General features: G+C 40.1%; 2 protein-coding genes across 2 annotated transcripts in view; both read left to right on the top strand.

Annotated features, from left to right (window-relative positions):
* Positions 1 to 2,424: 2,424 nt before the first annotated feature.
* LOC121346569 (radial spoke head protein 6 homolog A-like) lies at positions 2,425 to 8,707 on the top strand. The gene is made up of 6 exons (XM_041424484.1): positions 2,425 to 2,657; positions 3,130 to 3,364; positions 4,849 to 5,598; positions 6,795 to 6,933; positions 7,762 to 7,879; positions 8,488 to 8,707. Exons 1-6 carry the CDS (start codon positions 2,425 to 2,427, stop codon positions 8,705 to 8,707), a joined length of 1,695 nt encoding a protein of 564 aa, XP_041280418.1.
* Positions 8,708 to 9,880: 1,173 nt separating this feature from the next.
* CENPE (centromere protein E) overlaps positions 9,881 to 21,081 on the top strand; it is a 35,337-nt gene continuing 24,136 nt past the window's right edge. Inside the window, exons 1-15 of the mRNA XM_041424541.1 lie at positions 9,881 to 9,936; positions 10,130 to 10,221; positions 10,909 to 10,998; positions 11,077 to 11,195; positions 12,275 to 12,394; positions 13,300 to 13,381; positions 13,569 to 13,636; positions 13,715 to 13,786; positions 15,672 to 15,723; positions 16,976 to 17,063; positions 17,246 to 17,372; positions 18,023 to 18,142; positions 19,215 to 19,373; positions 19,726 to 19,870; positions 20,851 to 20,945. Coding sequence (XP_041280475.1) covers positions 9,881 to 9,936; positions 10,130 to 10,221; positions 10,909 to 10,998; positions 11,077 to 11,195; positions 12,275 to 12,394; positions 13,300 to 13,381; positions 13,569 to 13,636; positions 13,715 to 13,786; positions 15,672 to 15,723; positions 16,976 to 17,063; positions 17,246 to 17,372; positions 18,023 to 18,142; positions 19,215 to 19,373; positions 19,726 to 19,870; positions 20,851 to 20,945 — 1,485 coding nt within the window. The remainder of the gene's footprint in view (positions 9,937 to 10,129; positions 10,222 to 10,908; positions 10,999 to 11,076; positions 11,196 to 12,274; positions 12,395 to 13,299; positions 13,382 to 13,568; positions 13,637 to 13,714; positions 13,787 to 15,671; positions 15,724 to 16,975; positions 17,064 to 17,245; positions 17,373 to 18,022; positions 18,143 to 19,214; positions 19,374 to 19,725; positions 19,871 to 20,850; positions 20,946 to 21,081) is intronic.

Raw genomic sequence — 21,081 nt, 5'->3', positions numbered from 1 at the left:
CACTGATGAGTTACTAGTCCTGAGCCCTTGCACATTTCACATGTGTCCTAACTTAAGCAACTGCAATATACACGGCCCCACTTTTCTTTCTTTGCTGAATAAAATTGAAAAGACAAAGCACTTGCCCTTTCTTGAGCAGCTACTTCACTCAACACGCAAGCAGAAAGGTAACTTAGTTCATACAGTTTTAATAGAATTGAATTTCTAAACAAGTTTTCCCTCCAAATATGAGATACGGAAATCAAATAAAAAGGAATCCACGAGTAATTTGCAAGTACTGTATCGCCCTCTGCAGTCAATGGGCAAGTTCTGCAAAACGAACCTGGGCAAGATCCTTACAAAGATCAATAAAAAAAACTCTACAAGCAGAAACCCAGCAGAACTAACGTTTTTTATTATGTATTACTTGTTGGAATCATAGGAACACAATGCAGAAACGTTTTAGTTCTTGACAGAAATGCTCAACCTGTTAAGGTTGTGGAAAAGTATGTTCTGCTGCTCCTTCACAACGGGTCAGATTCCTCAATGATACTTCTAGCATTTACTCCCTTGGAATGTGACAGAAGTTTGCCACAGCTATTTCATAATTTTTTCTGGTTGCTTCTAATAAATAATATTAGAAGTAACATTATTTATATCCAAAATAAACCACACTTTTTAAAAGTTACATTAGCTGATCCATCAATGACAGAGAAGTACATTTTACAGTTTGGTATTGCACCACTTTATTTAACCCAACTTATAACTTTCATAGGGCATTCAGCTGAGATTTTTACAGCACTGTATTGGTTTCACCCTGGCTGGATGCCAGGTGCCCCCCAAAATCAATTTTCAATCACTTCTTCTCTTGAACTGGAGAGAGGAGAAAAAACACAACAGGTCAAGATAAGAGCAGGAAGATCTTTCACCTATTACTGTCACAGGCAAAACAGACTTGCCTTGGAGAAACAGTCCTCATCCTTTGCCAATGAGATCAGAGTAGGACAATGGGAAATAACACCAATTCTTTAAACAACATAGTGTTTGAACACTCTTTCAAACAAAAGTTAACTCACATTCTGGCCACCTGTCTCCTTAATTCTTCACTTTCTTGACCTGTGGCAGGACTTGAAGAAACAGCATGAACCTGAGTCAGGGGAAGTTTAGTCAGATACCAAGAAAAGGTTTTCCACCCAGAGCGTAGTTGGACAGCAGAACAAGCTCCCTGGGGAAGTGATCACAGCACCAAATCTGTCTGAGTTCACTGTGCCTTTAGACAATGCTCTGGGGCACGTGGTGTGACCGATGGGGTGTCCTGTGCGGGGCCAGGAGCCGGACTAAGTGATCCTCACGGCCTCTTCCAACTCAGCAGATTCTATATTCTCTTATTGACACTGATTATGCTTTCTAGCCAAGCACCTTCATTCCAACTTCACTTATAACTGCTTGGGGCTTTTTCCCCTTGGATCCAGGAATGTAATTTCTTTTCTCTCAAAAGAAAACCCTTTCTACTTTATGAACAGCATGCCACCACTAAAACACACATAAAAGCAATGAAGGCAAATTAACAACCTTGCAAAACAAGATTAAACTTTTTAAGAACCACTATTTTGCTCTCAGCAGACAGCTGAAAGACTCATACCACAAACATTCAAGTGGAAGTATTAACAGCACTTCACGGCTTCACAGAACAGGACCGGTTTGTACTGGAAGGGACATTAGCCATCACTTACTTCTCACCTGATACCATAGGCAGGGACGCCATTCACTTCGCCAGCCTGCTCAGAACCCCGTACAGCCCAGGCGCAACCACCCTCCTTTCATAATCACCCCATAGATCCCTCTGAAAGTAATGAAAAAGGGCTTAAAAGCCTCTGGAAAGGGGCGCGGCAGCTGGGGCGGGTCACTGGGGCTGCCCTCCCGCCCGCGGCCGCGTTCCCCCGGCGACGCCCCGCCTGCCGCCGCCGTTGCAGCTGAGGGGCCGCGCGGTGGCCCCGGGCCCGGCCGCACCGCACCCCGGGCCCCAGCGAGCCCCCGCCCCAGGCCGGCCCGCGGGAAGGGCCCGAGCGAGCCCGCCTGTGCTCCGGACACAGCCCCCGCACCGCTCACCCGGCCCAGCGCGGCCCCGGGCTGCCGCCCCCTGAGACCCTCCGCAGCCCCAGACGTCCGAACCGGCTCCCTAGGAACATCGGGAGATAAGGCGGGGGTCTGAGCAGCCACGAGGAAAAGCATCCCTCAGGCGCACCAGGACGCGCACCGGGCACAGGAGCACAGGGGAAGCGCCGGGCGCCCCGAACAGCAGGACGAGCACGGTGTCGGTCACAGAGCCCAGCTGTACACCTCGGCCAGCAGCGCAAGCCGTGAGCAGCTGCAGGTGCCGCTGCCAAACATCGGCCGGAGACGCGGCGGGACGAGGCTCCCAGGGCACCAGGGTCACGGTACAACATGGATCACTCCCCGGAATCAGACCCTTCACAGGAACCACAAAGTGCCTACCCACAAGACGCTTATGACGGTGGGCATGGCCCTTACCAGCCACACGAGCCGGGTTATGGTCTTGGCCAGCCGGGATACAGCCCGTATGAGGATGAGATTCCCGATCCCCAAGCCCGGATGCTGGCAATCAAAAATGCAAAAGCCTATTTACTGAAGACCAGCACAAAATCTGGCCTGAACTTGTAAGTCTGAAAAAGGATCACAATCAAATAGAGTAGGAAGTATGAGTGGAGAGAAAGGTAAAAGGACAAAGGGAGGTACATACAGAATGGGATAATGTTATACATGCAATACTTCATCACTAGTGAAACTTGCATACTAGTGTCCACCATCTCTCAGAAACAAAATCCCTACTGGAATTTATTTATGGAGAGTTCAAAAACAAGTTGATATGATTGAGAATAAGTTTAAATTCAGATTTAGCTCATAGACACGTGGGGTATATACTAGAAATGGAGGCTGGGAATGCTCTTAAGTATAATCAGACTAGTTTTAACCCTTATTTGCCTTAAGGCTCCATGATCCCCTTTCTTCTAACTGTTACAATAATTCCTCCAAAGATCCAGATGATTACCCTTTACTTTTTTTTGCCAAAAGCAGAATATTCTAAGACTTTTGTATAGTAAGCCAACAATATTTACATTTATATTACAGATACGATCATTTTGCTAGCATACTAACAAAGATCCTGGATGAACAGCCCAAAAATACAGTAGACATAATTGAGACTATCAGCCAGGATGTGAAATGGGCGCAGTTCCGGAAAAAAATGGACACTCTTCGAGACGAACATCTGATCCCTCCAACATTTGAAGCTGCAGAAAAGTGTAAAGCTTTGTTCTTCAAGGAAGGTGGAGAAGAAGATCGTGAAGAACTAGATGAAGAGATGGTGAGTTATTACCGGAGTGAAACAGGTACCAAATATACCAGGGAAGGGGTGGGCGGATGGTGAGAAGGGAAAGGAGAAAGGGAGGAAGTTGTGGTCTCTTCTGTAGTGCTGCCTCTCCTGACCGTACAAATAATTGCAGTCACAGCATCACGTAACCTCTTCACAGCTGAGCTCGTCCCATGCCTACTTGCAAAGAAGAAAACCCATCTGGTTGCTTAGTTGAGATTTTTTCCTGATGTAAATCTAATATCCTGAACCGTTATAATCAGGGATGTTCCAGAGGTGATGAACAGAAAGTAAGGTTTATAACATGTCCCATATGCCAGTTCAGCACGGAATATTGCATCCAAGTTTATTTTCTTTTTATAAAAGGGATGTTTCTTTACCTAAAGTGACCATAATTCTTGATGTATTCTTCAACATACATTCTTCTTTGAGATATATTCTTATTGACATATTCTTGGACAATATTGTGCACAGCTGCTACTGTAAAATAGCAGAATGCAGAATTTTGTGATTCTTCCAGCACCTGGTGCAGTTCCAGTCTGTCCTTCTCCAATTGAAACTAAATATGGTTTTAATGGAGAACAAATACAACTGAAAAGCCACTTCTTAAAACAGGATTTTTTATTCTTCAGTTGCTTATATGCAGAAGCATTTGTACCCAAGGAAAAATGAGAAATCTTATAATGAGAAATAAAAGAATATAAATAAGAATTATAATAGCCAAGGGAAATCATTCAACAAGATGTTGATTTTCATATGAAGTTAACCAGTATATATTCAAATGAATTACCATTGCAGAGTACAAATACCAACCACAGAAGTCCTTCATCTTTTCCCTAGCCTGTTATATATCTCACATTAACAGTATGAGATGCTGAAAATGGGAAAAAAGGTCGGGTATTTCAGAAAGGAATTCTTAATTTTTCATAATCTTACCAATCTTGCTTTGTTATAAGAAACCTGTCAGATCCATAGATCCAAAGAAATTCCATATGAAACTAGCACTAATTCTTCCAGATTCCCTACCCTGTCATGTCCAACTTCTAGTAACTCAGTGTTATATGATCACTGAGAGGGGACAGTATTTTAAAAACTGCGGGGAGCTGTATGCCAAGCAACATTCACCCCAGAGAAATGTTGTTGCTCTGGTGCCTAAATATATAAAATCTGTATTATCTACAACACAAGGCAACAAAGTGTCACTGTTTGCAGGCATCAAGGCCTCTTAGCTGACATGCCCTAGTACTGAATACCTTGTAGATCTTGTGTAAGAATGATGACTTTCCTTATTTTGCAGTAATTAGGAGTTGAAATTTTTAAATCCTGTGTTCATCTTCTCTTCTTTACCAATAAAAGACTTTTAATTTTTCTAAATGATAGTAAAAAAAGTAGTGAATGAATGTCTGCAAAGCACTTTGAGATACTGAGTGGCACTACAGGAAAGTGAATTATAATTAACTCTGAATCTTCTTTCCTAGGGAGAGCCTGCTCTACCAAATGTGATGGAAACAGCCTTTTATTTTGAACAGGCTGGAATTGGCCTGAGCAAAGATGAATGTTATTACATATTCCTTGCCTTTAAACACCTAATTAATGCTCAGCCAATCCAGACCTGTCGCTTCTGGGGCAAAATTTTGGGCCTGGAAATGAACTATATTATAGCTGAAGTACAGTTACGGGAAGGGGAACAGGAGGAGGAAACAGGAGAGGAAGGAGAGGAAGCTATTGCGGAAGAACAGAAAGAGATGGGTGAGGGTGAAGAAGAAGAAGAGGAGCAGAAAGAAAAAGAACCTGAACCACCAAAGTCCACCTATAAACCCCCACCTGAGATCCCAAAAGAAGCAAATGGGACTGGGACAAATAAATTTGTCTACTTTGTCTGTAACGAGCCAGGCAAACCGTGGGTGAAATTGCCTCCAGTGACACCAGCCCAGATTGTCTGTGCCAGGCAAATCAAGAAGTTCTTCACTGGTCGCTTGGATGCTCCTATTGTGAGCTTCCCTCCTTTTCCTGGGAATGAGGCCAATTACCTGCGCGCACAGATAGCACGAATCTCAGCAGGAACCCATGTCTCTCCCACTGGATTCTACCAGTTTCCAGAGGATGAAGAAGAAGAAGAAGGAGCAGATATCTATGAAGAAAACCCGGAGTTTGAGCCTCCTCCTGTGTCTGAAATGGTGGAGTCCCTTGCCACGTGGGCACACCATGTCAAGGACATTCTGAAGCAGGTGTGTGCCAGCATAGCTCACGTGGGCCTTGGACGCCACTCACACTGCAGTGCTTGTGGGGTTACAGAGTGTGACTGACACTCCTCACCTGCACATGCAAACTATTCACCAGAAATTGCAGTGGATTGAAAAATTTTTATATGGAAAATACATTTTATATCACATATGATACCAAAATATCTTACACATAAAACATGTCTTTTTGTATGTAATATAATACGTAAATATCTTACATGTATTTACATATACCATCTATTTTTATGTGTGCATGTGTATATATATATATATATATATATATATATATAAACCCTCTAGGTTTAGTACTTTTTCCAGTGATGTGTTCTTGAGATTGAAATCTGTCTTTAAATAACAGTATGGAGCTAGGCCCTGATGGGTAACAATCATTTCTTGCAATCTTCTCTATTAGGTTTTCTTCTTTGAGATCCTTGTTTGACAAAAGTGTTTAAAATTCTGTTTTCTCAGGTAGGCTGCTAAAAAGCAGATAGCTTATGGTTGTATGCTAAATGGAACTTATGTGGTATTCTCTTCTGGTTAATTTTTTATTTTATACTTTTTGCTGTGAAAAATTCACGTGAAAAAACTTTAAAACATGTTCTATCAGACTAGTGCTAGAAAGAGGTATTACTAACTTGGTTTTCATTGCTGGATGATTTGATGGCCAGTCTACTAATTCAAGAATGCCAGTGTAAAATAACAGCAAATGATAGGAAATAAGTTTTAAGCTTACTACCAGCAAAACAATAATTGTAAAAAATAAAATTAGCATGCATTAGAATCTTAAGACCATTCTGTTATGTTTCTCTGACTGGTAGCCAAATAACAAGGCAGATTTTATAGAGAAGGTATAAGTCCATAGTTTGCAGTAACTAGTAATCTAGTAAGGATATAAACCAAACTGGCCAGGAACTGAAGAATACAAAATGACAACAAGGTGATGACAGAGGTATAAGGTTATTCTCAAACAGTAAGCAGGAATGAATGAGGAGAGGAATGAGGGGAACATTCTGCCAAGAGGATACAATATTTTGTTAACAATATTCCAGTTATGGAATATGTATTTTTCTTCTTCCTATCCCGTAACTGTGTGTTACTGAGCCAATTGTTCTAACTAGTTTTAACTTGCATTCTTTCAATGATTGTTACATGTATTTATTACTTTTCCACATATATTATAGGGTCGCTGTGTTTGGATTAATCCTGTTCAAAAATCAGAGGAAAATGAAGATGATGATGAAGAGGAGGAAGAGGAGGAGGAGGAAGAGCAACAGGAAGAAAGGGGACAGCCCCTTCTTACTCTAATCTCTGAAGATGAAGGTATTCTTCATGAATTCTATTCTTCTCTACTATTTGGTAGAGAGTCTCTAGGAATGTTGTCATTTAGCAGTAAATATTTGAAGTTATAAAACTCTGACACTTCTTGGAGCAATATGCTTTGCCTCTGTAGGGTAAACACGTTCTTTTACAAAAGCAATCAAAAGCAAAATGCTTAATAGTATTGACATTAAAACTGAAATAATCAGGTTTACTAGGTAACATCATGTTGAGATGAAAAAAATAATTTAGACTTGTCATGTTATTTCAAGTTCAGAACAGCTTACTACATGAAATACATTCATCTATTTTTATCTCATCTTTTTAGGAAAAAAGAAAAATGTATGTTTATGTGTAAGTAAATAGAACAATTAATAGGTACACATATGCACTGATATACATTACTTGTATAAGAATTTAATCTTTCAGCATATCACTGCAGCGAATCATGGGATAAGGGAGCCTGAATATTAGATTACATCAATATTTGATTATTTTTCTACTCTCCATTCTTTAATCAAGGTGAAATATAGCTATACAATTTATCCATAAGTGATAAAAAGTCCTTGACAAAAGACCCAGGGGTGAGTGCTACTGAATTTTTTCTATATGTGGAGGGTATATCAGCATTCCTGTCCTACCTACCCATACATGCAAACCACCTGCTGGAAAACAGTGCCTGCACTTACTGACTTCTGGCTCTTTCTGTCATGCAACTTAACATAAACCTTGCTTGAATTCTGTGCAAGTCTTGTAGCTCAGTCTTAAGTATTTTGTAGAGGCTTGTCAAGTCCATTTATTCATAGACAGTGTGTGTTTGACTGTCTCCAGGCATGAAAAACATCCCCGCTTGGACAGTTCGGGCTTCTACGAACCTGATCCCGGAATATTCTGTTGCAATCCTGCAGTCTAACCGGTGGCCTGGAGCTTATGCCTTTGCAACTGGCAGGTGAGAGTCCACCTGACATGGTTACCACACTGACTGTATGTGCTACACACAGGTGCCTCTCTAATGCAGGCAGATTATTATTAATTCATTGACTGAGTTCCAGCTATTCCAGAGACTGATGGAGAAGGCCACTTAAATATGCACAGCAACAGTAGATAAGTATTTAAGACTGAAAAGAAATAATCACTTGGAAAGGCTGGCATAAAATTAATGGATGTAAACACTGAATTAGTATTTGAGCACAGTCCTTGATGTAAAACACACGCCCTTGTGTTTGTGGGACTTTTTACAAAACCAGCTACATTCTGTGGTTCTAATGTTCGTCTGTTTCCACTACACGTGGGTTATTACCTCCATGTAGATTTCCACTACACAGTACGAGACACTACTGCAGTGCAGTGCAGTGCAGTGACACTTCATCATTTTTAATAGAAAATGTATTAATAACCATTAGGCCAGTTAAAAAGAGGTGCTGTGTTTAAAATTCTTCTGCTATAGGATATCTGCCCCACAGTGACTTCCTGTGCAGCAAGTAAGGATGCCTGACGGTCTCTCTGCTAATATTTTGCCAGGGGGTGAATGTGTGATCTTTCACTTCTCTTTTTCAGGAAATTTGAGAACATCTACTTTGGCTGGGGTCACAAATACAGTCCAGAAAACCACATTCCTGCACTACCCCCGCCAGCAGAAGTAGAATTTCCCATTGAGCCAGGAATCACTGAGACAGTAGACCCCACTGTGGAAGAGGAACTAGCTTTCAAGGCTGCGCAGGAAGAAGCCTTAGCTGAAGCTGAGGAAGAGGAAGAAGAGGAAGGGGAGGATGATTAAAATCTGGAAGAAAACAGATTGTTTTAACAGTTTGAACATAAAAAGCTTTTTTGCAACTTAGCTATTTTTTTCCTGACCTCAAAAGAAATTATTTTTGAGTGTGCCTTCTTTTTTGATTTCTGTAGGCTTTTCTTTGCAGCTGTCTTCCCCTCCTTCCCCACCCCTCAAACCTGTCCACACTAGCTTGAAGGCTTTTTCTGTTTGTTTGACTAAGCAAACATAGTCTGCTTCCTAAAATGATGCTGCTTTGAACTAAGAACTACCACCCAGAAGATGTTCACACTGTTTTTCTAGCCCTCACTTCAATACATATATACATTTTACTTAAATAAACTTCTTTTTAAATCGCATGACAGTGTCGCTCCTGTGTGTAAAAGCGTGCTGTTCAGAGTCAGTAGGCAGCTCGTTGCGGTGCTGGGGGCTGAGTGCACGGCAGTGACGCCGCTCACCATTGGCACGGGGGGCTGCACCTCCAGTCCTGTGCTCAGTTTTGGGCCCCTCGCTGCAAGAGACGATGGAGATGCTCAAGCGCATCCAGAGAAGGGCAGTGGAGCTGGGGAAGGGTCTGGAGCACGAGTCCTGTGAGGAGCGGCTGAGGGAGCTGGGAGTGTTGAGCCTGAAGGAAAGGAGGTTTGGGGACACCTTATCCCTGTGTAGAAGTGCCTGACGGCGGGGTGTAGCCAGGTGGGGCTTGGCCTCTTGGCCCCAGTTACAAGCGACAAGAGAAAACTGCCTCAGGTTGCACCAGGGGAGCTTCACATGGCGTATTAGGAAAGAAAACCCTTCATGGGAAGGGTTCCCACCCTTGGAACAGCTGCCCAGGGAGGCAGCGCAATCACCACGCCTGAGGGTATTTAAAACACCGGCAGACGCGGCGGTGACGACAGCGTTCCATTCCCTGGCCGCTACCATCTAGGCGCTGCCGGCGGACGCGGGGGGGAATGTATCGCGGGAGACCTCGGAGGCTGCTCACTCGCCTGCTCCTGACCGTGCTTCCCTCGGCCACGCCCCCACACCTCCCCGCCAGCTCGTGCGAGTGGTGCGCTCCATGCACGGCGTGCGTCCTCGCGGGCCAATAGGGAGCGGCTGCGGGCGCAGTTCAAACTTCGGCGGCGGTTGGGGCGGGTGCTCTCGGTCCCGTCCCTTGTCCCGCTCCTCCTGTCCCGGGCGGACATGGCGGATGAGGGCGCCGTCACGGTGTGCGTGCGAGTGCGACCGCTCATCGCCAGGTGAGCCGCCTGGCTGGCGGCAGGGGAGGCTCCCCCCGCAGCCCTGGGTGCCGCCGTGCCCCGCCGCTGGGGCAGGGGGGCGGGCGGGCTGAGGGAAGCGGAGCGAGGGGCTGGCGAGAGCCGGGGTAAGGGGCCCGCATTTTGGGAGCAGAGTCCTCGCCCAGTGAAGGTAACACGGTCTCTCCTCTTGTAGAGAAAATGCCTCAGGAGATAAAGTGCCCCTGCACTGGAGAAGTGAGAATAATACTGTTTCCGACGTGAGTGGTACCAAAATATTTAGTTACGGTAAGAATGTGAAAGCAGTTGCTTCACTTAAATGCTTACGCGGAACTTTGCTACCGTAGTCTTGAGCGTCTCGACTGTGGTGAATGCCCTGAGCTTCTTGAAATGTCCCCCAACCTTCCCAGCTTCGTAATTCCGAAGGGGTGTCATTGGGGCACGCAGGATTTCTGGTGCAGGCAGCACTAGGATGTGCTTTTGAGGTCAGCTTCCTGATGGACCTTGCTTTCTCTGTTCTGGTTCATGCCGTGGTGGCTTTGGAACACGGTTTTTTTATCTGAAATCCAGTTTCAAATGGACTAAACGAGGGCTAGTTCAGAGCATTTAGGGAGAGGGGTGCGGGAGAACAGAGTCCCAAAAGTGACTAGTGTGAATGTTGGATCCTCATAACCAACTGGCTCCCTTTGAGTCTTTTCTTACTGATTCACTCTGCTTGGTAATATGAACCACTACAAATAGTTTTCCCAAAATACAGGTTCAGTAAAAGCATACACCAGACTAGGAGTTTAACAATTAATTTTGTGTTTAATGTTTATTTTTAAACTACATTTTAAAAGCTTGCATTAGTGGTGCTAAAATAATATTTATATTTGAATTAACCTGCAAATGATTGTGCAAATTTACTGGATTTGAAGTCAACAATACTGAATGACAGCTTGTTTTCATGTGCTTTTATTTTTGTTTTGTTTTAAGATCGTGTCTTTCACTCAAGTGACAACACTCAGCAGCTGTATGATGGTGTAGCTGTTCCAATTATACAGTCAGCTGTGCGAGGCTATAATGGTAAGCTTTAAAACTGTGTTTAAATAACTTTTGGAATGTATTTCTGAGATAGTTGGTAAAACTTAACCATCTTTCTAGGCACAATTTTTGCTTACGGACAGACTGCTTCAGGGAAGACTTACACAATGATGGGGAATGAAGATTCCGTGGGCATTATCCCTAAGGCAATTCAACATGTGTTCAAAATTATTTGTGAGGTGAGCAATTCTATTAAATTGAAGTGACTGAAAAGACTAGTAATATTTGTGATGGTTACATAAAAAATAGTTTTGGTATCAAGAGGCTTATGAAGGAAATTAACTTATATTGGACTAAATGTTGCAGTTACTTTGCCAGCCTGGCAAAGATGAGCCAGGCTCATCTTTTGTTTTCAAACAAAAAGCTAATGGGACTCTATTAGTTAAAATCAAATCAGAACAAAACTGAGGAGGGTTCTGAGACGTGGGGAGTCAAAGAATTAACTTTGAGTAGAACCTTAACCTTCCAAATATGTTAAACTGATTACAAATGAAAACAGGTACTCGCTTGTTAATGTGGTAGATAAGATAATGTGGAGCTTTGTGTTTATTCTACTGTTTTAAAAGTCTAAAAAATTAACAATTAAAGACTTGTTTTTAAGTGGGAAGAATATGATACTATATTTACGTATTTTAGGCTTACAAAAGGTTTTCTAATTGCTCAATATTAATAAAAGTAAGGAGAAAGTGTACATTAAGTTATTTCCAAAACATGATTTGCAGAGTGCTTGGTTACCAGTGAAGTGAAATGGTCACTGCTCCTTTAAGGAGGTGCAGAGTACCCTTAGAGGGTTTATAGAAATAACTATATACAAAGGCAAGAATTTTTTTCTGGAGTCCATTGTGCAGCCTTTCCTTACCCCAACACTCTCTACCAAGGAGGCAGGGGAAGAAGCAGCAGCAAAGTAAATCCAAGCAAACAGAGGGAGGACAAGGCATACAGAGAGAAAAGAGCCTAAGCAGCAGGAAATTGCTTATGGAAATGGCATTTAAGTAGGGGAATTGTTGTCATGCTACTGTTATGCAGTTATCTTAATTTCATAACCTCTTAGAAGTGGTATACCATTAATGCAGCTGGAACGAGGTGGGCTAGAAGAAAAATTATTCTGTATTGTTAGATGCTAATGTACAGCCAGGATGAAGGGAAAGAAATCTGTGGAATAATATCCAAACCTTTATCTCCAATTTAAGAATACTTATATTAAAAGATGTCCATCAGTTAGTCTGTTATTTAATTTTTTTTTTCCTTTCAACATTAGACTCCAGAGAGAGAATTCCTGCTAAGGGTTTCATACATGGAAATCTACAATGAAACAATTACTGATTTGCTTTGTGATAATAGGAAAAAGAAGCCTCTGGGAATTCGTGAGGATGTTAATGTAAGTGGATGTTATGTATAAGTACTGTATCTGCTTGGAGTAAAAGAAGTTGGGGAAAAAAAAATGCCTTCAGAAGCATCCAGTGGAAAATTTCTGAGACAAACAGTGTAATTCTATCTTCAGCATTAGCAGAAGATGTAGTTCAATAACAACAGTGTCTTTGGGTTTGCTATTGCTAATTCATCTTTCTAAATCTTTATAAAAGTAGACTTAATCCTCAAGGTTTCCAGGATGATATGTTTTACTTAACTTTGACAGTAAAACCTCAAAAATTGTTTAGTTAAGCTCTATATGGTTCAAGTTTCTGACAGATATACAGAGTTACTTTGATATCATCTTCATATCAGCTAGCAAGTGATGTGCTACTGTGATCATAGAATAACCATGAGACTAGAACTATTCAGTAAGATGATCATCTTACTGAATAGTTCTAGTTCTCTATAGGAAAAGAAATCTGTGTTAGCACTATCTTCAGTTTCTTTATATTAAGTTCTGTAGGAAATAATAAAAATTGTTGGTTTGAGTTTTGGGATGGGTTTTCTTTTTTGTTCCCTTAAATGGTCATGGTTTTGGAACATGGGAAGAAGAGAAATTTACCACTTGTATGACTATGTCCATGTAAGAGTTACTGAGAAATATACTCCTAAATTCCCTCAGAAAATGACAAGAAGGATATTTCACACAGCACTTCAGTTTTTAGGAAACTTTTTTAATCTGTTGCTTGATTTTTGTGCCCTTATGCCACAATTTTGGTCAAAGTCTAAACTTTACATATCCCTTGTGTTTGGCGTAAAAAGACATTCAGCTGTTGAATAAATATCATCATAATTGCTGGTAATATTAACTTTATATATTGAAGTGTGTTTTGGAGTTCAGTAAAATTTATTACTGTGTTCATTCTGTAGAGGAATACGTATGTAGAAGATCTGATTGAAGAAGTGGTCGTTGCCCCAGAACAAGTTATGGAATGGATAAGAAAAGGGGAAAGTAAGTATTTGGACAATGTCAGCTGATAGCTTAAAAAAGTGTTGGTTAATCAGGTATATGTTGAACCATGGGGTATCCCTTTGGATTTATATTCATAAACCAAAGTTTTTCAGAGAGTTTTCAAGCTGTGGTTTTTGTCTTTTTGTCAGATTATAAGCACAAGTATTCTAATATTGTTTTTTGACAGGAAATCGCCATTACGGAGAAACAAAAATGAATGAACACAGCAGCCGTTCTCACACTATCTTCAGAATGGTAAAAACTGTTTCACTACTGGGAGTGGTTTTGTTTTCAAAGTAACAAAAACTTCATTGCACTTCATTGCATTTCTAGATCATTGAAAGCAGAGAACGAAGTGACCCTGCAAATGCAAACTGTGATGGAGCAGTCATGGTTTCCCACTTGGTAAATGTCTGTTTTATACCTTCTTGGAGTACAGGTTAACTAGAGAATTTACTGTTACTGCTTGTTTGAGAGACTAATGGTACTTCATAATGACTTACAAGAGGTCTTTGTTGTTAACTGTGACAGATGTTGCTTAAGTGTAGAGGGAGACTCCTGTGGTATTATCTAGAGCAGATGTTCCCACCAGAGGGAATTCAACATGAGAATTATTCATGCTGGATTGGGTACTGTTATCACCTTCTAGGAGCATAAAGGACTATGTCAGAGTGCTCTTGCATTTTGTTAAATAAATATTCCCTACAATTGTTTCTGACCACTGACAAGTCCAGTAAAATGGGTAACCTTAAGACTTATTTCCCTTATCCTCAAATTTAGTTTTTGTTAAAAGAATGTATGGCCTACATCTGCAATGGCCAAAAGATTCATTTTTTTCCAGAAGTAATCCCACTTAGCATCTCTGTGGTGGATTACTGGTATAGGAAATACCATAAACTGGACACCTCTAGGGAAATGTTAAGGTTTCAGAAGCCTTTTCTAAGCCTTTTCTTGATTCTCAGAAAATGATCTGAAACAACTGCTGGTATGGAACCCATATGAAACTATTTGAGCCTGCTAAAATCTGACGAGCACTCTTACTCAGAATTGGAAATAGCATTAAGTTCATCATGTGCATTGTGGAAAGAGCTTTCTGTTTTGGCTTCATGTGAAAAAGCTCTGGGGTCTGAGTGTAAACACTGCTCATGCAGTATCTCAACAAACTAATACCTACTTTTTGTGCTTACCATAACTTAGGGTATGCACTCTTCCTGCACCACCCACCTCTGCCCCATTTCAGTTCCAACTGACTTTAGAATAACCACGAGTAACAGGGGTGAGGGGAGCAGGATTTTGGCCCTCTTGGTCTGTTGCTGCTTGGTGGAGTTAGTACAGGATTTCACTCCTCTGAAGCAAAAATGTGAAAAAAGTGAGGGCTACTTGCTCATTATGAGATGCCATAATGTTCTAGTTGGCATTTAAACAGGTTCAGAGTGAGGCTTTTCCTCTGGTAGTTCATTTATTTTCCTTATTTTTGGATTCAAGGTGACGCCCATAGCAGGGAGAAATGGTTAGGACTCCATTGATATTCGAAGGCTAATTAATTACTTTATTATACGATATTATTGTATACTATATTACACTACATCTAAACTGAAACTGCACAAGCACTCAACTCCACTGAACAGAATCTTGTGTCTGTCTCCTGACCAACAGCCTGGACACGCTCTTGGCCCTGATAGGCCAAGGAAACCAAACACCATCACTCTGGGTAAACAATCTCCGTATTGCGTTCTACTTTGGCACAACACAAGAGCAGCAAATGAGATAATAATTGTTTTGATCTCTCTCTGAGGTTTCTCACTGCAATTCCCAGAAAAATATCCTTGGGAAGTTGTGCCTCGCTTTTCTCTGTGAAGAGAAATGTGGCCACATTTACCTCCACAATGATAGGCAAGGAGAGACATACAGCCAGCTTAGGGCAGGTTACTAGATCATCTCACCTAGGCTCTTTCCCATGAAAGATTCCTACTGCTGGGTTAGTAGTTAGCACTTCTGTGTTGAGAAACTGTTATCTTTTTGTGACTGAGGGGAGAGGTTGTTGCACTGCGAGTTTGAAACACTGTTTGGGGTGGAATAATAGAGTTCATATAAACTTACTCCATGCCCTTATGTACCTTTGAAAGTATTGTGTGTACTAGCTATGCATTAATTCCAGTAATGATAGACCCTTTACTTTTTTTTTTTTTTAAGCTTTAGTTTATTAAATTCTTAGCAGAGATTTAGAATTACAAGGACTTAAAGTAAATTGCCTCAGAAGTAACCTGTGAAATATTTAATGCATTTTCAGAACTTGGTAGATCTGGCAGGCAGTGAACGAGCTAGTCAAACAGGAGCTGAAGGTGAGTGTCAAATGAGGCTCCACTGACAGTAACTTCTGTTAATTAACCCCTGTGAGAAACTGTGATAGGAAATTATTTGATCCATTGTTGAGAGCTTTGTAACAAGCTGGCTCCTGGATAAGGGCCACGGCCAGATTAATCTGCCTGAGATTCAAACAGGAGAAATGTAGAGGATTTTGTAGATAGTTAGCTAGCTAACAAAGATCATGCTGGAAGCAAGAAGGAGACGAGGATAAAAGCGGCAAGGTCACTGTGCCCTTGCCGAAACTGGAGGTTGTGGGAGAAGCTCGTTAGCTAGCAAGAATGAAGGAACGATAGCAGAAACCATAACAAGGTGAACACAAGAATGTAAACGTAGACGTAGTTGACTGATAAATGACTAACCAATGATGAGCTCAATTTTTGCAATATGCATTAGCCTTATTAACACTGCTATAAATGTGTGTGCCTATCCAATAAACTTTCGAGGCTTGTTGTTCATCATCTGGTGTGCAAGTCTTCCTTCTCCATCAATCCATGTGCTATTGTGTTATTTACTGTTTATAAATAAGGTCTTTTCCCCTTTGTAGGACAGGATCTAGTCAGAAAAATACTGTAAATGCTGTGAAGTGCAAACAATTAAGTAGTAATATGCCTTTTATAGAATTGCAGGCCCAGCAAAAATCCTGCACTGAACTAATACAATGGAGATGACTCTGAAAGATGCACCTGTAATAACAAAATCAAAAGAAGCTTTTTAGGGACTTGTGTGTCAAGGTGAAGAGGGAATAGATGGCTCACTCTTCAGTTCAGAGGAAGCTCAGCTGTTAACAGTGACAGCATGAAGCTGCACAAAAGTGCCTTTGTCAGAAAAAAGTGATCTGAGAGGGACACAAGAAATAGTGTCTTACAAAGAGTGGCTAACTTAAAACTTGTATCTACTACAGGTTTGTTATATGTGTAAATGTGGGCACTTGCAAAATTTAAACAGGAAGCAAAATTCTAGTTCTTATGGCCTCAGATGCTTTCTATGTAAATGTTCTAAATGTTTGTTTTTGGCTACTGTTTTATTTCAAAACATTTTGCCTGTCATAAAGGATTGAGTACTGCCTGCTGATGGGTCAGTAGTGCATTGTGGCACTTAAGGTTTAACTCTTGGTTAATAAATCCCTCTTGACTGAGCATAACATAAAACAAAAGCTTGACAGGTTGAAAAAGTATCTTAATATTGATTTAAATTAAAAATAATAACAATAAAATGTGTGGTACCTAGGTGTTCGACTGAAAGAAGGCTGCAATATAAATCGGAGCTTGTTCATTCTGGGTCAAGTTATCAAAAAACTTTGTGATGACCCTTCTAGGTAAGCAACTATTTGTATACCTGTTATAAGATAAGGCACTGCTAAACTAAGAAATTAAAATCCTTTCTTTATAATCTTATGTAGGTAGCTGTTTCACATAACCTATTGCCTCTAGAAAACGTATTTACCATGTTAATGCAGTAATCTGACATTTTTTGTTGTTGTTGCTTCTTTTTTATTAGCTTCATAAATTACAGAGACAGCAAGCTGACTCGAATTCTGCAGAACTCTCTTGGAGGAAATGCTAAAACAGTTATTATTTGTACAATTACTCCTGTTTCTTTTGATGAGACACTCAGCACTCTTCAGGTAAAGCTTCTCACCTCTTCTCCAGCACTACTTATTGTAGACAGGTTTGAGGGGTGAAAATGTAATCTGCTGGATCTTTAATGACTTGAATCTTCTGAAGGGCTTCTGTAAACTCAGAATTTGAAACATTTTTTTGTACACAGCATCTTTTCCCAATCATCTAGTGCTAGGTTGTCTACCTAGAGCTTTTTGGAAGTTGGAACAAAGCTCCTTCTCTCACTTTGCAGGCAGGAAATAACCACTCTTACATCATTTGCGTTTTCCAAACCTAGTTAGAGAAGTCTTTGCTAGCACAAGATGTTAGGCATTACAGGAATTGAACTGTTAATAAACAGTATATATTCTTTAGGTAGGATTGTCTCCCTTCTTGATCATCTTTTGAGTTTTTATTAAACAAAAGATAACTTGGGATACTCTTACTTAAATGTTATGCTTCATGTTTTACGTATTAATATCAAGAAAGGAAAACTTCACCTTTTCCAAGCTTAGAATACATGAGAAATAAGCTAATTCAAATATTTGTGTCCTATTATATGTTGTTTTTTTATCTAATAAACTCTCCCTTTAATTCTCTTGGGAAGTATGGGACAAAATAAGTCTTTTTAGATATTTGTTCTTCAACTATTACCCATGAGAGACTATTCTTCCAGTTTGCCAATACAGCCAAAGGAATGAAGAATACACCAAAAGTCAATGAAGTTCTTGATGATGATGCCCTCCTGAAGAGATACCGCAAAGAAATTCTGGATTTGAAAAAGCAGCTGGAGGAAGTATGTAATAAACTCAAATAAATCAATCCTTAGTACTGATAGCTATTTGGAGACTGGCTGTTTTAAACCAAAAGCAGTTAAATTTGGAGGGGTAGCTGAATTCTTTGAAGTGGTATTTGCCATTTTCTTTGAGAGAATATAAATTGAATAGGAGATGAATAGTCTAGAACAACTAATGATAGTCAGCATCTCTGTGTGCAGGCTAAGGTTGAATGAGATTAATTAGTAGGTTAACATAATTAAGAAATAGAAATTTGTGATGCCTTATAGCATACTTAAACTGATCCCAAAAAATCATAACAAATCATATAAGTAATGATCAAAACAAATTATATAACAAATGAATCTGAGAAGTGATTGAATGACTCATAAAGATCCCAACTTCATATTATTTCCTCCCTTATTGATGTCTAACTTCAGTTTGAGTTGCAGGAAGCTGCAACTGCATGAATATCACTGGCAAAATTTTGGTCATCTATAGGTGGAAGTTGCATTCAGAAAATGAACAATAGTAACTTCTCACCAAACAATATGGTCTGATGTTTTTCCTTCTCTAAAAATCTCTGGAGGTGTGGAAGAATCTTGCACGTCTTGTTAGACCACAGATAACAAAATGTAAAGCACAGGAAAATAACAATGCTGAACTTACTGTTCTAGTGCATTAAATCAAAGAATGCACATTTTTTTATTGCTAATTATAAATATCATTAGAGAATTTTTAGAAAAAATATTTCTTCTTTTTAATGATAATGAATTTGCAACGTGAACTTGGGAGTATGTTTCGTATCTTCTGTGATAGCAGGTAGTGAGTTGTATTTGGAAGAATGCTCTTTTTATACATAGAAATCTGGGACTGTACTGTTTCTAGGAGTTTTGACCACTTTAAATACTAAGTCTGCAGTCAAAATGTAGACTAAACTGTCAGTTTCTTTCTTAAGGATTAAAGATTTCTCTTCCAGACTTAAAGGAGTATATGTAGCTGGTTTTTTTAAGTATCAGTACTTGTGTATCTTCTGTAGGAGTGGTTTCTGCTCTTAAGATGTCAGTGTGATTACTCTTCTCTTCTTGGAAGGTGTCTTCAAAAACTCAGATTCATGCAATGGAAAAGGATCAACTGGCCCAGCTGTTGGAAGAAAAAAATTCCCTTCAAAAAGTACAGGAGGACAGGATACGAAACTTAACTGAGATGCTGGTGACTTCTGCTTCCTTTGCCTCAAAACAGAATGTTAAAGTAAGCACCTGTTCAGATCTTACCTGATTACTCTGAAATGCTTTGCAAAAGGTAACACTACATACATAGGTTTATATTGATAATGAAGAGTAAGTATGATGGGCAATTTTCGTTCTTTCTTTCATATTTTTAAAGGACTAACTTTTAAATTAAGTGCTGTCAGTTCAGTGTTGCCTTGTTGGTGAACAGACTGCAGGGACTTTTTTGCTTTCCAACTAATTTTGAGGAAACTGCAAGATACTGTCTAGTTAACTGGTGATACAGGTACTGATACAGAACTAGCTTGAGGCAACATTTACTCTCTGCCTAGTGGTTTGGTTTTATCACTTTTTCTGTAAATACTTTTTTCAAGGCCAAGAGAAGAAGAAGAGTTACTTGGGCTCCTGGTAAAATAAACCAGGCAAATGTGAGCTTTTTTGAAGACTTTGAAAATGCAATGCCAACTGAAACAAAAAAAATGAAGTTGTCTCTGCCAGCAGTACCAGATGTGGAGGATTGTAAGTAACTAGATGGTCTTTGAGGTCCTTTCCAACCCAGACCCTTCTATTTCATTTTCTGTGAAATTCCCAATAAATAACTTTGCAAGCATTGCTTTACATTTCCCAAAGGAAATAAGTTGATCCTTTGATAGCACAAATTAAAAAACAAATTAACAAGACTCCAAGTTCACACTTTTCATTGAAAAGTCCTCTACTACCCCACCTTCCCTTGATACTGAGCTTTCAATTCTTTGAACCAAAGGGGAGGGCTGTGAGGTAAATGGCAGGTTCTATGAACACTTGCCACGCAGCCTACCCACACCCTCTAGTTTTTTGGGAAAGTGTTCTTTAACACAAACTGTCCATATCAACCCACATTCTTTCCCCAAAAAAATGCAGAGGTGTGTGTGTAAAATCCCCAAATCCTCAACAAGAATAGGAAGTCATTATTCAAAGATAAGACTGAGATAGAGAAATTCAAGGATTCATAAGGAGTGAACTGAAAGGTGGAAAAGAAATTTTCTAAGGAAATTGAACTGAAGACAAGAGGACAATTTAGCAAGTATTGTTGCTGAATTACATCTTATATCCTTATTACCTCTCCTGTCAAACATATATTTGCTTGTAAGTGGATTATTCTGGGCTCTTTTTTTTCTGTATGGGGGTGGGTCCTTTTTTTCCTTACGTCTTGTAGGTTATTGTTGAGTGGTTCTTTCCTTGACACTCAAACTTCTCCTAGTCTGTACTTAAGCATATATTCTGCATTTGATTTTAGGCTTCATAAACTTGTGATAAGATGGTCAACATAAGTATAGGGATTGGACTTCAGTGGTGTTCCCTTTCATAACAAAATCATGAGAGTCAGAAGTCTTATTCAGTGTGCTGTGTTTTTGCCGTTGATTGAGTGTTTCTAATGTGGTAAAATTATTTTATGAGAGAATTTTTGATGCTCAGTTTAAAATCTATTGGTACTTTTGTTAATACACCTTTCCTTTCAGCTACCTTAGAGAATTCTGGGTATGACAGCCATTGCCTGATGGTTCCTGATCAAGTTTCAGAAGCAGAATGGATTGCTGGTCCCAGCATGAATTGGGTAACATCATAATCTGTTTTGGCTTTCTGATACTGCATATATGCATAATATGCTTCTCAGTAAGATCAACCTTACTCTTCTGTAGAACACCAGTGTTCTGTGTCTGTAGAATTATTAAAACTGGTTAGAAAGTCTC

The sequence above is a fragment of the Onychostruthus taczanowskii genome, unplaced genomic scaffold, assembly GCF_017590055.1.
Source record: "Onychostruthus taczanowskii isolate IOZ18803 unplaced genomic scaffold, ASM1759005v1 scaffold82, whole genome shotgun sequence".
NCBI lineage: Eukaryota > Metazoa > Chordata > Aves > Passeriformes > Passeridae > Onychostruthus > Onychostruthus taczanowskii.
This window is presented reverse-complemented; position numbering and strand designations above follow the sequence as displayed.